The sequence below is a fragment of the Sinocyclocheilus grahami genome, unplaced genomic scaffold (assembly GCF_001515645.1).
Source record: "Sinocyclocheilus grahami isolate Dianchi unplaced genomic scaffold, SAMN03320097.WGS_v1.1 scaffold726.1, whole genome shotgun sequence".
Lineage (NCBI taxonomy): Eukaryota > Metazoa > Chordata > Actinopteri > Cypriniformes > Cyprinidae > Sinocyclocheilus > Sinocyclocheilus grahami.
The window spans coordinates 95,684-112,636 of NW_015505905.1; the positions used below are offsets into that span (position 1 = coordinate 95,684).

Consider the following 16,953-nt stretch of genomic DNA (forward strand, 5'->3'; position numbering starts at 1 on the left):
GACTCGATCCGAGCAGGAGACATACGTGCCTGCATCGTGGTCGAATCCCACACCACGCCCAGATAAGTGGTTCTCTGTACTGGAGAAAGCACACTTTTCTTGACGTTAAATCTTAACCCCAGCTCTTTTGTGTGAGCGAGAACGACATATCGATGTCGAACTGCCATCCACTCTGATTGAGCTAATATCAACCAATCATCGATGTGGTTGAGTCGTGAAAGTGTGGGGTGAGAGTGCAAGGCCAAAGGAAGAACTTGGTGTTGGTAAGCTTTTGCCCCCAAAAGCAAACCTCAGGAACTTCCTGTGATGAGGAAGAATGGAGACATGTGCATCTTTTAGATCGATCGTGCTAAACCAGTCGTCGGACTTGATCTGAGACAAGACTTGTTTGAGTGCGAGTGTGCTGAACTTCAGTCGCCTGACTGAGCGGTTCAAATGACGCAGATCTAAAATAGGACGCCACCCTCCATCCTTCCTCGGAACGGTGAAGTACCGACTGTAGAACCCGGACTCTGCTACGTGAGGAGGGACCTCCTCGATGGCCTCCATCCTCAAAAGAGTAACTACTTCTGTTCCCTGACCAGAGCCTGCTCGGGAACCACCCTAGTGGGGATGACCCCATTTAAACTGAGGCGGAGGAGAAATGGATTCTATAGCCTCACTCTACAGTGTGCAGGACCCACCAAGACACGTTAGTCTACTAAGGGAATCAGTCTCTCGAGACTGACCTCTGGTGTAATCAGAGCAGCTAGCTCGGTGCCCTGAAGCAGCGAACCGGCAGGGGATGGCCGTACTAGCTGCTCTAGAGACCTCCGTGGAGGTCGCGAGCTTCATAGCACCGCTACGTTTCCGGGCGGTAACAGAGAGCAGTGCTGGCCGGAGACCGCTGCGCCCTGGAACACCGGCAGGGTTGGCAGACTGATCTCCTGAGGGCACTGAGGGGAGACGGGCACCGTGTGATGTGGTGTACACCGCTCTTCCCCAGAGGGGCCTGCCCTCCGAGGTCCTGAGCCATAGCATCAGGACTCTCATAGCTGAAGTCTTCTCTAAAAATGACGGTCCTCAGACCCGCGTCATCTGCTAGGAAGACTCGACTGATAGAACCAGAGCCTGCTCAGGGCAGGACCCAAGGAGGCATGCTTGGCAGGGGCTCCCACACCACCAGGTGACATACTAAGGGAACCAGTCTCACGAGACTGGCCTCTGGTGCACTTAGAGCGGATAGCTCGGTGCACTGAAGCGGCAAACCGGCAGGGGACAGCCGTACTAGCTGCTCTAGAGACCTCCGTGGAGGTCGCGAGCCTCTTAGCACCGCTACGTTTCCGGGTGGTAACTGAGAGAAGCGCTCGCCAGAGACCGCTGCGCCCTGGAACACCGGCATGGCTGGCAGACCGATCTCCTGAGGGCACTGAGGAGAGACGGGCATCGTGTAATGCGGTGTACACTGCTCTTCCCCAGTGGGAGCTGGCCCTCAGTTTCACCGCACGTGCTTTTATGCTTCCTGGTCACTACGTCACCCCGTTCTAAATCAAATAAAAAATGTATGTTGGATGCACTGGATGGATGATTTAGGCTACATGAAATATAATGTGTGTGCAATTCACACTGTGCATTGTTTAAGCTGGCTTTAAGTTCAATAAAATAACAAAAAACTACATTTTGGATTTTTATTCAACTAAAGTGGGCATGCCGTGATCTGTACTGTATTTTTACTGTAACTGACAGTGGAGTGTGTGTCTGAAAAGTCTCCTGTTTGATGTGGTCGTAAAGACATTCTACGTCTAAATAAATGCAATTCTTGTAAAGAAAAAGTAGACTGAAGCAGCAGTTGTGAGTGGGGTGGCCACTTGCGTTAAATATTTGTAAAATTTGTATTTAATATTTTTCGTTAAATTGGGAAGAAAATGTATGTTAAGATGCTAATTTTTACAGCACTAGTTTGTATATACAGTATATATACATTATACCTTATAATATATACCTTAGGTCCTTTTTGTTTGGTGGTTTTTCCCATCAGTTTCTCATCATCCAGTTCACACTGCTCCAGGAGGTCTAGGATATCTTGCTCCTGCAGAACAAGTCACAAACAAAAGCAGAAGAAAAGTCTTCATTTTTAACCTTTTCATGTGGATATGCACTTAGATGAATACATTTTTGTACCTCACTTGTGATCTTACTGCATGTCAAAATAAAATAAGTGAAGTACTCTATTTCGATCTCTATTTGTTTTGTGACTGTGAGTGTATGAGAGAGTTAAGACAGAGATTTTAATAGCATCGTTCATTTAAGCTTCAGGAGTTTTAGTAAGTTTGATTAATTTCCATGAATCAGTTTATAGGTGATTATTTTTTATCTAAATCTATCAATTTGCATATGGATTATACAGTATATTGATTATTTATAACCAAATGTATATTTATATGAAATTACCTTCAGTGATTGTTTGGTTGAAATAATGGACGCTCTAACTGAACCTTCTCAAGTGATATTAAATACATAAATATCTAAATAAAATATCACCAAAAGAGTAGTATATTATCAACATATAATTGGTTTAGCTATTTTCCTAACATATGCCAGCTCTTTCTTTGCAAAATCAGGAACAAACACATAATGTAGTTTTAGTGAGGCCTCTTAATTCCAAAATATTTCAAACACATTTTTATCTTGTCTAAACTATGAGTAATCAAACTGAGTAATTTCTGGGGGGAAAAAATCTAAATCAAAACAGTACGTTGCATGACACCTAAACAATTTCTTGGCATAAATCAAAGCCACGTGTTTAGCCCAAGTTCAGGAATCCATCTGGAATATAAATCATGCTCATTCCTTCTTACAAGTCACTGTATCTGAACCACACTTTGAGTTTAGCACATCATAATCTATGTAGAATTTCTTCTTGTCATTTCTTTCAAATAAAGCACTCTGTTGTTGACTTTGAAGTATGGGGGTCACTGCACAGTTAACATGAGAAAAGCGCTCATAACATTTAAAGACTCCCAAAATTAAAGTTTCCCGGCATTACAAATTACACACAACCAATTCTTTTTCCATTACATTTGAAGAATCACAGCCAATGGTTCAGGCAAGCAACACCAGCCAATTTAAACACTGTAAAACTCATCATCAGTATGATTAATAATACTGATTCCAATTATAGTATAACACTTTTCATAAAAAAAGTGTCAATGATTCCAGCTGTCTTTAAATTATGTATTTCACTTCCACAACAGTGGCACATTCACACTGACTGCTGCTTGAGCTTCCTGCAGATTCCTTTACGATACCCTGGAGTTTATTCAAGTCTTCCTGAAACTCAGCTTGCACTCTCCTCTTGGGATGAATTTGATGGGACAGAACAGCCTGGACGTCTGAAACAATTATTACGCACAATAGTGGACTTAAATATCTTGGAAATGGCTTTAAACCCCTTTTTGACTCATAAGACTCTACAGTCTTTCTTCTGGAGGGGGCTCAAGCAGTTCTTTTGATATTGCCATGGTGTACTTCAATGCTTATGGACCAGATGCGTTTTTTTTTTTTTTTAGGTTTATATAAGGTGTCACCTTTCTTCTTATCATCTACGTTGCACTTGATTCTACCTAATTGATGTATTTGATTATAATTTGAATAGGTACTTTATGTAGTATTATCTTATCATTAAACAAAACTTTCACACAAAAAATTAATAGTTCAATGAAAATACAATTAAATCATTAAAAAAAGACGTGACATAATCAATATGAATCGTATATTTCCACTTTTATTTTATGTGAGCTATTCTATGTATTTATGTATCCATGTATAAATCCATGTATTTATCTACAAGCTACAATAAACTAGGACATTAAGTGCCATATATGCAGTTATGCTACTGGAATTTATTGTTTACGTATTTTTTTGTTTATGTATTTAGGACATTTCAAGATATTTCCTATCATTACGTTATGGCAAGAAGAAACCTAATCTGACAAATCCTGATATCTAGATTTATTAATTTTTTTTCGGAAAGTTAGAAATAAAAGAAATTTTAAATTAAATTATCCAAAACTATCTTAGCAGACCTGTTCCCACAAAATGTTTCACACAATATCACTTCACAATACTATACAAATTTTTTAATGACATAGTTTAGTTTTTCATGACCATTTTCCACCCTCTCTGTGACCCTTGGCATTTTTTTTTGCTGCTGTGCTTTTAAGATGTAAATGCATCTTTGCATGTGAAATGAGTAGCAGTGCTTTGCTGTGAGCTTTCTTTCGGGTCCAGTATAGTTTGTACTGCCCTATCTTTCAAAAACAGCCTTTTTGCACCACTTGCATTACATTGTGACAGCTAAAAATCAATCCATGCTGAATGTGTATGTTTATTTCACTTAAGAATGTTTCTTTAATCTTATCATTAAACAAAACTTTCACACAAAAAATTAATAGTTCAATGAAAATACAATTAAATCATTAAAAAAAGACATTGTGACATAATCAATATGAATCGTATATTTCCACTTTTATTTTATGTGAGCTATTCTATGTATTTATGTATCCATGTATAAATCCATGTATTTATCTACAAGCTACAAAAAACTAGGACATTAAGTGCCATATATGCAGTTATGCTACTGGAATTTATTGTTTACGTATTTTTTTGTTTATGTATTTAGGACATTTCAAGATATTTCCTATCATTACGTTATGGCAAGAAGAAACCTAATCTGACAAATCCTGATATCTAGATTTATTTATTTTTTTTCGGAAAGTTAGAAATAAAAGAAATTTAAAATTAAATTATCCAAAACTATCTTAGCAGACCTGTTCCCACAAAATGTTTCACACAATATCACTTCACAATACTATACAAATTTTTTAATGACATAGTTTAGTTTTTCATGACCATTTTCCATTTTCCATTTTCCCTCTCTGTGACCCTTGGCATTTTTTTTTTGCTGCTGTGCTTTTAAGATGTAAATGCATCTTTGCATGTGAAATGAGTAGCAGTGCTTTGCTGTGAGCTTTCTTTCGGGTCCAGTATAGTTTGTACTGCCCTATCTTTCAAAAACAGCCTTTTTGCACCACTTGCATTACATTGTGACAGCTAAAAATCAATCCATGCTGAATGTGTATGTTTATTTCACTTAAGAATGTTTATTTTGCTTCAAAATCTCGACCACTATTCACTGCTATTTTAAAGCTTGGAAAAGCCAGTATATTTTTTAGTATACCTCCAATTGTATTTGCCTGAAAGAAGAAAGTCTTATACACCTAGGATGGCTTGAGGCTGAGTAAACCATGGGGTAATTTCCATTTTGGGGTAAGCTATCCCTTTAAGAATATACAAAGTGACAAGTGCTACACACAGTTTCCCCACAGTTTACTCTTGTTGGTAGTTCTTCTAGTGTTTAGGAGTAATAGCATTTATCCTGCGTTCTCTCTTTTACTCAAACATGATGGAGTAGGTCAAGTTTCCGAACATCAAATAGGTGCTTTTGACATGTAAATTTGGCCAGTGATTGTAATCCAGTGATTCTTGAACAAGCCATTTTGGCAGTAATAGTAAGTACATAGTGAAGAGTAATGTGATTACTGTTTAGACAGAGTAATTAGTAAAGAATTCCCCTGAAAAACTAGAAACGTAATTAGCTATTAGTAATGACTTATTCTGAGTAACTTTCCCAACCTTTGTAAACTTGTAAAGGGGTAGACAGGCCCTAATGTTAAAAGCTCAGGGTTGCTGAGAAACTGAAGCGACATTAACAAACTGACAGACAGGAAGGTCAAAGACCACATGGCAATGGCACAAACTCTGGCTCTTGAATCTTTCCCAAATACGCCAGACACCAGCGCCGTAGGAAACAGCTCACACGCTCCCCTGCCATATCAGCAGACGGCTCCCGGCGCAAAACTACAACCTGCCTAACAACCATCTCCATTCAACCCCACTCCAAAGTCAGATTTCAGATTCCATCAATGTGAGCTATGAGGACCAAACCCTTCCAACAATATGCCACATTCATATGCATGGGTACACAGATCCGGCCTTGAAAATCCCTGTAAAATGAACATCCAGAGGTTTCGGAGAGGTTGCGCAGTACAATAATGAACTCCAGCTGAACAGAGAATCTTAGAACAGAGGCTTTCATAAAAAAAGTGAAACTGCTTAGAAATGCAGTAGGACAATTTGTATATAAAGCTAATAAAGCTTTTAAAGCATTACGCAACAATTACATTTTTACTGTATATTTTATAATAAAAAAGATGTCATGATAGTTGCCGAGGCTTTGCAGGTTTTCTTTTCTTTGGGATTTAAATTCAAAAACACTTGTACGGACCTTGTATATATTTATTATTACAATATTTATTAGCTAAATGTAGTATTTGAAAAAACAACATATTTAGTCACGTGGTAGTTTTAGGTCATTATGGTGTTTTTAGAGTAAATCAGTCTGATTAAATATGGTTTAATGCTGTCAATCTCATGAGGTTTAATAATTCTCACAATTGCAACATTTCTCGTAATTACAATTTTTATGTTTTACGCCACCTTTCCACTACCTCTGACATTTGCGTACGATTATTGCATTTCGCATGGAACTTTAAAATAAGATCCCATAAAATCATGCGAGTCATGAAGCAACCGTCACCCTCCTCTTATTTACCATGGTAAAATTAATGATTGGAATGACAAAAAACCCCACAAAAAAACAAATGACACACGGTACATTTAAAAGAAAAACAGGTTGGTTTTCTAGAGCTAATCCACATAAATAATGATTGAAATTTCTACATAAACATATGGTCGGAAATCCACGCAGCCCACATTATTCTCCATTGGAAATGAATAACTTCCAGTCTGTCGCTTATCATTTGTTGAAGATAGACAGCATATTTTACAACAGTGTATATCTTGCAAATCCAGCTTTAAATTTCACAGAGTGACTTTATTCTTATTTTAAATGTTAATACTTAGTTCTTTTTTATTAAAGGGATAGTTCACCCAAAAATGAAAATTCTGTCATTAATTACTCACCCTCATGTCGTTTCAAACCCGTAAGACCTTCGTTCATCTTCGGAACACAAATTAAGATATTTTTGATGGAATCTGAGAGCTGTCTGACCCTGCATAGACAGCAATACAACTGAAATGTTCCCAAGTCCAGAAATGTAGCAAGGAGATCTTGAAAAGAAAAAAAAAGAACTTTATTCAACAATTTGTATCCTCCGCATCGCCCTGTAGTGCCATTTTGGAGAATATCCGCTGGACGTAAACAGCGTATGCTGTTCTGTGTCAGTTACGTCACACGGATACGCTGTTTCCGTTCAGATCAAATCATATAGTAGGAAACAGAACAGCATACGTTGTTTACATCCAGCGGATATTCCCCAAAATAGCATCAGGGTGATGTGGAGGAGACGAATTGTTGAATAAAGTCTTTTTTTTTCTTTTGCGCACAAAAAGTATTCTCGTAGCTTCATATAATTGTGGTTGAACCCCTGATGTCACATGGATTATTTTACGGATCTCCTTACTACGTTTCTGGACTTGGGAACATTTCAGTTGCGTTGCTGTCTATGCAGGGTCAGACAGCTCTCAGATTCCATCAAAAATATCGTAATTTGTGTTCCGAAGATGAACGAAGGTCTTACGGGTTTGAAACAACATGAGGGTGAGTAATTAATGACAGAATTTTCTTTTTTGGGTGAACTAAGCCTTTAAGGCTTTCTATAGATCCTCGCTGTTTTTGTACCACATACAGTAAATTGCAGTTGGCTACATTTTTTATAGCCTGTAGTGTCGCCAACTACTTTTCCACAACGGCTAGCTTGACTACAGTTCAGCTATTTTAAATTACGAGTAGCTGTTAGTTTGAAAAGCAACAGATTTCTCAACACTGCCTATAGATTGTCTAGATTCTGTATGGCCTTTACAGTCAGTCAATGGGCTAGATTTATCATCTACTAGGCAAAAAGTCTCAGAGCTTATAGTAATAGCAACCTCGTGGTTTTTGAGGTATCATTCATGTCCGTAGCTCAAACGGTTTGTTTAAATCCCTAACCCTATGAATGAGCAATAGCAATGCTGATGGTTGCCTTAAACTGCACTAATGAAAACCAGATGGCCACAACAAGAGTTAGTCTACATCTACGTCCACATTTCTTATTTTAAATGCAACAGAGCAAGTAGAAAAGAGAGAGAAAGAAGGAATAGGAGCAAAAGATTGTTCAGTTGCGTCTCAGGTACATGCCTTCATTCGTTTCAGTGGATTATTCATTTCCTTTTGAAGTGAAGCTGCTCGCCCAGCGAGGAATGTCTGAAAGGCAGCTGAAAGGAGACTCTCATATTTCTCCAAGAGCAGCTTGTCATCTGGGGGGTAAATACGTCTGTACGGAGAGAGGGAGAGAGAGAGAGAAGGAGAGAGTTTTATCTGATTATCTGATTTAACAGCCTGGTCTGCCTGCTTTTCTAATCACTTAAACAAACCTCAATCGTTCTTTTCACATATGCATTTGTCCATTAATGCTGTGTATATAATAACGATTAATAAACTTGTCTTTATAGTAGACGTTAAGACTAAACAAAAGCCAGAGACATGTAAACCTTTGCCTATATCTGTGTGATGGATCTTCAGATCAGCGCCATATTGGGTCGGGGATATAATCAAAACCAGCAACTGGCTGAGCTTCAGGACTCAGATTTTTACGTCAGACATCAGATGGCGACCTGCTACGGTACCAAAATGATGCCAACAAAACCCTGAAATGTATTAATATTAATGGCAACACTTTACATTTGAGCAATAAGCAATATATTGTTACAGGATGTATTAATCTTTATTAACATTAGCTAATAAAAACACAACTTTTCTTAGTTAGTTCATGTTAGCTCAGGTCTTTTAAATAATATTGCCAGATACAACTTTTGATCGAAAATAATGTAATGTACTAAATGTTGAAATTAACAATAACTAAGATTAATAAATGTTTTATAAGTATTTTTCATTGTTAGTTCTTAAAAAATGTGATTTACCGGTTAAACAAATACATATTGTATTAGTATTAGCTATTTAAGAGGTGACACATGTATTTGTGCAAAAAATACCATACAGTTTGACAGGATAGCCATTGACATCAACAACAAAATATGTGGGAAGTATTTAGCCTCCCTTTAAAAGTTGATCATGTAAGCCACAATGTAGAGTCAAGATGAACTTGTACCATCCTGAAGTGGTTTATTTGGAAATAATGATTGTCAGAATGCAAGAATGATCCTGCTTATTAGACTGACTACTTACCAAATAAAGAAACCAAGAATATTGAAATGCAGAATGCAGCATTTGACCAATCAGCATCAAGTATTCCAGAACACTGTCTAAAAAGAATTTTATATAATGCACACAATTAAATAGTTAGCATCCCAGTCTGACCCAACATCTGAGAAGCACTGACCAAAATAATGGTGGCACCTCAATCTAAATAAACAGTGAAAGTGGAGCGAGCGACATATTTCCACAGTTCAGCCTAATAAACTAAAACTCACTTGGCGTGTGACATTTAAAATGGCTCTTTTGGATTCCGGCTTCAACGTAATCAAAAGCTCAAGTAAATGTAGATGTAAATGTTCAGATCAGACGATAAACCGAACCAAATCCATTAAGAGCTACAAGCACGATGGACAAACTTATGTGGGAGAAGTAATCTAGTAAGAGTAAGTGGGCTTAGTCTTCGGCATATGGCACATGTTTGAAATCTGGGTCTGACCCACAAACCTCAAACACTTTTTTTTTTCATGTTTCAGCATCTTTTGGGCTGTTTTTATTTAGAGTTGAACAGAACAGCAGTTACAGGCATAGGCATAAAATGACCTATTTAGGAAGAGGCATTCGTTTCGTATTCCTCCTCTGAGGCTCTGACGTGGAGGCTCCGTATTAAGAAGCGATTTGTTGCAATTACAAAGTGACTGCATTTTTTTTTTTCTGAGTGAAAAATCGCAGCAAGATGCTAAATGCTGCAATTTCTCTATGAAGAAGCCACCCTCTATGGTAAATACAAAGGGTTAGTCAAGATGCTTGTGTATGGCAGGTCTGGCTGATCTTAGTGTCTGAATTTGAATGTAACAAATGACAAAAGTAATAAAAGCAAGAAGCATTTGGCTTCTTTACAAAACATTAAAGTAGTGACCTGGAGTCACTTAATGTTCTGAAGCAAGCAATCTCTGACAGATATAGACAATAAAATGCTGACAACTTTTGGTCCTTCTAGACCAGCGCTCTCAAATTAGCAGTCATAAGTGAGGTAGAAAATAAATTGTATCCTGCAAATAAATTTGAATTTAATTACAGATTTTCTATAATGTTGTCTATAATTTACTTTGGCCTTGTATGTGGGTCAAAGACGAGACATCAAAATTTAATTTACACAAGTGATGGAACATAATTTGACCCAAAATGGCAAAATATGGGTGAAATTATGTTCCGTTGTCATTCAGCATAACAGATATATTTATGTAAAAATAAAACAACATACGTATCCTGGCCTGTACTTATTAAAATATGTCAAATAAAAAGTGATCCTACTAGATTTTATTACATTTTAATTGATTAAAAAATAAATAAAAACATAAAATAATAATTCTTGATGACAAATGGGCTAAATCTAGTGGATTTAGGATAGTGGCAAAGGATAGTGGCAAAGGTTGGTAAAGATTTAAAATTACAATTAATTAGGTTTTGGGGGCTGCACTGTCATCCTTCAATAGAGTCTTTTAATGACATCTAATGATTCTACTTCTAAAAATGCCAGATTTTTTATTGTATTTGTTGTTACACTGAATGACATTCTGTAAATCATGGTAAAAATGTATGACAGACATTATTTTTTGCTCAGAAAAATAAACAAACAAACAAACAGGACACAATCTAAAGTATGGGATGATTTTAAAGCTGTATTAAACTGTAAATGTTTGAAAACCCCTTTTTGGCTTTGACCTAAGTATGCATGTATACATTTTTTTTTTTACAGGAATAAAGCTCAAATGTAATGTTTTCACTTATATTAATAAACAGAATGTTACCCAAAACTGGATTCTAACATGCTTTGGTGCCTTATTATCCCCCTTTTCTGCCTACGAAGGCAGAATATTTCAAGTTTCAGGACAACTCTTGTCCTCGTTTTGTCCTCACATGAGAGACTAAGAAATTGTTTCATACAGTCACATCCCAAACCAAGCCACAAGAGACCCCACAGGTGTAAGCGGGCATTCTTACAGCATAACAATCGTCAAAGCGGCTTCCCTACCTATAGTTCCCCAGGTGCCGCTTTTCGTGCTCGTCCCTGGAGACCTGCTTGCGGACTTGGGCCAGTCTTTCTTTCTGAAAACACAACACAAGTGAATAAGCGCTGAGGAGCAGGTAGAACAACAAAGAAATAAAGCCCCGTTTCTGTTAGTGCTATACTGCAGTGTAATTTAGCCACCCAAAACCCAATAGCAATGGCACCAAATGACTCGTTTCCCATATTACGAGGCACCTTAATGAAGTCTGAGAGTTAGTGGGCGCGAATAACAGCCTCTCCTCTACACTTGTTAATACAGGCGGTCATTCATAATTCATATAGATTTAACTCCCACTGTACCATTTTAATACATCAAAAATTATAATTGTGGAAAGGTCAGCTGGTCAATTTGCAGTGGCGCAGCAGGGTGTCTTCTATAATAGTCACTGATCTCTGCTAAATGCTGGTACAGGCATATTCGCTCAGCCCCCAATCCCCAAATCTCACTCTTCTTTTGCGTCTAGCTTTGCCCTTTAAAATACCACCTACCTGCAGTCATCTCAACCTCATTCATCTCTTTATATAATAAAAAATTGATCGAAAGACCAATCAAGAACTGGTGCACAAAGCACCTTCTACTTACTGAACTTCCTGGAAAACGTGCTTTGTCTGTACCTATGCGGAAAATGAATATTTAAATATCTTTTTTTCTTTTTCGGTTTTGGGGGGTTTGCCACTTTTTATCAGTGTTGGGAGTAACGCAAGTTACGTAATCAGATTACTTTTTCAAGCGACTAGTAAAGTAACACATTACTTTTAAATTTACAAAAAAGTAACAGAGTTACTTTTTCAAATAAGTAATGCAAGTTATTTTGTTTTCCCATTTATTCACTGACAGCTCTCCTGTCCCCGTGTTGAGAGAAATTGGGAGTAAGGTGCAGAGACACTCGGTACAGGCATATTCGCTCAGCCCCCAATCCCCAAATCTCACTCTTCTTTTGCGTCTAGCTTTGCCCTTTAAAATACCACCTACCTGCAGTCATCTCAACCTCATTCATCTCTTTATATAATAAAAAATTGACCGAAAGACCAATCAAGAACTGGTGCACAAAGCACCTTCTACTTACTGAACTTCCTGGAAAACGTGCTTTGTCTGTACCTATGCGGAAAATGAATATTTAAATATCTTTTTTTCTTTTTCGGTTTTGGGGGGTTTGCCACTTTTTATCAGTGTTGGGAGTAACGCAAGTTACGTAATCAGATTACTTTTTCAAGCGACTAGTAAAGTAACACATTACTTTTAAATTTACAAAAAAGTAACAGAGTTACTTTTTCAAATAAGTAATGCAAGTTATTTTGTTTTCCCATTTATTCACTGACAGCTCTCCTGTCCCCATGTTGAGAGAAATTGGGAGTAAGGTGCAGAGACACTTCCTTCTTAATTTCACTTTTGGTATGAAAGGGCCTTTACAGTTGCCAAAAATGTAACTTTTGGGTTCTTTTTGGGTTCTTCTTTTTCTACAAGTGCACAAACTACTAATCCATGGCTCCAACACCAAACATTATAAAATGTTGCTTTCTAATTACTAAACAGGCCTCACCAGCTCTTCTCTCCTGCGCTCCAGTAGGTGGCGTTGTCTCTCCCATTCCGATGATCCAGCCGTCAGTTTGCGCATTGATCCCTGTCCATACAGCCGTCGCTGGGCTTCTGCCTTCTGCTGGGCCAAATTCCGTCGTTTATCGCTCGCTCTAGGTAAAAAAAAAATAACAATAAAATAAAAGGAAATGCTCTGTAATAGCACTCAAAGTAGCCCAAACTCCCAGACGAAATCCTGACAGACTCCGAGACTCCATACATCACTCGACTTGACAGCATTCAGAACTTCAAGATTTCATCGCTCACTGGCCCTTCAAATTTGCTGTTGGAAGTGGCCACTCAGGGTCAGTGGGCTCCTAAACCACTGGGGAACCCTCTCGTTTTATTGATACAACTTTCACACTTCTGAGTCCTTGTTGCTGAGTTATTGGTTTTGTCCTGCCACTGCTGGGGAAATAACACGGGAGTCGCTTTGATATGTTACTGGTAAGAACTCAGCTGGATCAGTTGGGACACAGTAAACGTCTGTGGAGACTTCCAAGAAAATCACTGAGACAGAATGGCAGCAATGCATCCTGAAATCTGATCCACTGCTGGATTGAGTTTGGCTGCTGTTGTTTCCTACTCTAGGACCATTGTTGGGCCACTCTGGTATATTTAGTACAAAAGGTGGACCTGGGATTTGAAGGCCAGGTCTATGATAATCAATCACAGGAAACCCTGTGTAGTGACATACAACTACACGCACAGGCAATCACACAAACTTAAGAAGTATGCACAAGCGAACATACACGACATTCCCACAAAAACACACAATCCTCACATAAACACACCCTTCAGGATAAATACAATACGATCATAGAAAACAGTTTGAAAAAAATGAGTATTACCATCAATATTTACAGTAATACATTTACTGAAACATACAACTGAAGTGTATTGGGTGATTATATGGCACAGTAATAAACATTAAAAAATACACAATTAGATCAAAATTATAGCCATGAGACCATATTATGGGCCAGAGTTACTAACAGTTTGCGCCAGCGCAAACCCTCCTTTGGAATTAAAAAACTGCTGTCACTATTTCTTAAAAAGTAGCTATGAAAAGGTGTGGACACACTTATTTTCATGGCTGGCATTATGCATTTGTAGGAGTGCCCCTTTCAGATGCAAAATTTATGGGAGGAGAGTATTTAAATGAATCACGCAACACGATTTACCAAGATTTGCCACAGAGGAAAGAGACATACTACACTTTAAGTAAAGCACTTTGTATACTTATACACCTAGCAAAGTAGTCCCACCGCTTAAAGGATGATTTTAACAATTTTTGGCATCTTATTCAACTTTAGGCAAAAATAACACTTTTTTTTTTTTTCAAATAGCGAGTCGCTAGAACTTCACAACAAAGTCATCAACCAACTCATCCACCAAGAACACTTCTTTAAACTCACACAAATGCAGCCGTTCCACACAAAAAAACACAAGTGACATTGTTTTATGTTAGTTTGATTGTTTCAAAATTAAGAACATTATTGTGACATTTTGTGGTTGTCAAATCTTGGTTGAATTTGTCCTTAGTTAACAAACCTGTACAAGCTGATGTCACGCATCTACTAAAAATCAGAATCAGTTGCATTAAAGTCACTACCAAAATGGCTCAGTTCTGTGAAAAGATAGATAGTTCAAAAGGTTGGCCTGGCACTATTAGTTTGAAGATGTCACTTGTTTTGATAGTTTGTCATGTAAACCTGTGACCTTTAGATATTTTTAAGTGTGGCTTAAGTGTCCAAAATTCTTCTTCCAAATCAAACAGTAGCAGTAAAACCAAGTGCATGTGGACCCATCAATGAGTTTCAAGTAACTTCTAGAGATCAAGAAATCAATATTTTCGAAAACACTTAAGACTGGTGGACAGCTGGGAATGGAGAGAGAGATTTCTGACTAACTCTTTCTTTCTCTTTCTAATGGGACTCTGGAGAGAGCATTGCTTCATACCTGATGTTGAGCAGTTTCAGGGTGTTGATCAAAACCCCCTTCTTCACATCGTAATCAATCTTTTGATCTGTCCCAAAACTCGGGGCACGATTGATCTGTAGAGGGGGGAAAAAAGAGAGATGTTTTTGTTTTCATATTGTTTTCTTTTTTGATTCCATCAAAAACCTGAAGCAATATTCATCTTTTAAGGAGGACTGAGAAGCCACATAGAAGCAGTCACCCATTATTGAAATCTCAGGCCATCAGCGCTCATAAAAACTAAATCTGGTTTAGTGTCCCATTAACCACAACTGCCATTGATGTCTAGAACAATACAGAGTGGCTCCAAGTCTTCTGAAACTATATGACAGCTTTGTGTTAGAAACCGAAATGTACATCATTATGTGACTTCACAAGGAACTGCAGAGACCGGATCAATTAGTCAGTTACTCAGGAACCCGTTCAGTCTGATTTGTGAATGGATCATTGTGAACCAACTAAAAAAAAATGAATCGAAAAGGAACACGAATTAGGCAACACTGCCACTTCTCTTATAACCCTATGAACTCACCAAGAAGAGGTAGGGCAGATGTCATGATTTTCATTTAATATTGACTTAAATTTTAATCACACAAAACTATTGTATGGTTTTAGATGACTTGGAATATGGTACACGTTTTATGTCATGTTTTTCTATCATGAAAGCTTCATTGTCTGCTCATTGTAAATCTTCAAATATTGTTCCCCAGAATCAAGAAACTCACATAGGTTTCGAGCAACATGAGGGTGAGCAAATGATGACCTCTATGGAGTGAAGCACTGCATGCTGGTCAAGCGAGACTCGATTTCAAACAAATGCAACTTTGATCTTGTTTGCTGCTGAGCTTTCAAAGCGCAGCCAGTGATTACCAGACAACTGACATATCAGTGCATATGTGGTGCCATTAAATCAAAACATGGAAGCCTGCATGTCTAGATACATTTGAGTTGTGTGACACAACGTCAAAGGCATATCATAAAAAAAGAAAAGATGCGCTCCATAGACCAATTTGGAGTAGACGCCACAGTTATGTCACTTGCAGCTGCGCGCGCATTGTGGTGGCAGAAAAACACTGTTAACAAGTAGAGGGAAACAAGTAAAATCCATGGAATAGGAGAAAAAATCTATTGTTGTGCCGTGGGATGTCAGAATCGGAATGCAAATCATTTTTATAGAATAATGTCGTCAAAGATGCTATTTGAAGCTAAACACAGATATTTAAACGGACAGACTATGGATGAAACCTCCTATGATCACCCTACTTTTTAGAGCGTAAATTTGATTTAAACAATAGGTCTGCATAATATTCGCATATGCAGTTCATAGGGGACATATTGTATTAGCCCTACAGCATGAACAACAACATTTCACATAATATTTACCTATTTTATGTAAAAATTCTGAGTTTTTCTCTCAAATGCAAGTTTATATATCATAGTAAGGACTTTATAACTCCATTTAACTCAACAATTGTGAGTTCTGAGGGGAAAAAAAGGCAGAAGTGTGGGATATAAACTTGTGATTCTGAGCCGATACCAGAATTGTGAGAAAAAAAGTCAGAATTTTGAAATATAAACTCAAAATTACCTCTTTTTTTTTTATTCTTTTATTCCATGGCTTCCATAGACTGCTACTTTAAAACTGTCATTTTCTGCCACCAGATAGGCTCCGCCCACAAACAACCTAATCACTTTTTGCAAACACCGAAATTGGTCTATAAAACTGTAAAATCATGACCACTAAAGCCTGTGATTTTCTTGGCTTGATTGTTACGTGACAAAAAAAATTGAAAGAATCTGTTGTTGTTTATTAAATATGAAGTCTGAATGGAACAAAGACATTAAAGGGGTCATATGATGCGATTTCAAGTTTTCCTTTCTCTTTGGAGTGTTACAAGCTGTTTGTGCATAGATAAGATCCCTGAAGTTGCAAAGACTAAAGTCTCAAAACCAAAGAGATATTCTTTATCAAAGTTAAGACTGCCACGCCCCCTTAAAACGGCTCGTTCTAACACGCCCCCACATATCTACCTCACTATGTGGAAATATTAGCATAATGCCGCCCAAATGTGC

The 16,953-nt window shown here is 37.8% G+C and overlaps 1 protein-coding gene across 1 annotated transcript in view; it reads right to left on the minus strand.

The window, feature by feature from the left end:
- LOC107560414 (tubulin polyglutamylase TTLL7-like) overlaps window positions 1–16,953 on the minus strand; it is a 103,365-nt gene that overhangs the window by 36,527 nt on the left and 49,885 nt on the right. Inside the window, exons 8-13 of the mRNA XM_016244594.1 lie at window positions 14,863–14,957; window positions 12,866–13,013; window positions 11,289–11,362; window positions 8,236–8,375; window positions 3,223–3,371; window positions 1,982–2,068 (exon numbers count right to left, since the gene is read on the minus strand). Of these exons, the coding sequence (XP_016100080.1) occupies window positions 1,982–2,068; window positions 3,223–3,371; window positions 8,236–8,375; window positions 11,289–11,362; window positions 12,866–13,013; window positions 14,863–14,957 (693 nt within the window). The remainder of the gene's footprint in view (window positions 1–1,981; window positions 2,069–3,222; window positions 3,372–8,235; window positions 8,376–11,288; window positions 11,363–12,865; window positions 13,014–14,862; window positions 14,958–16,953) is intronic.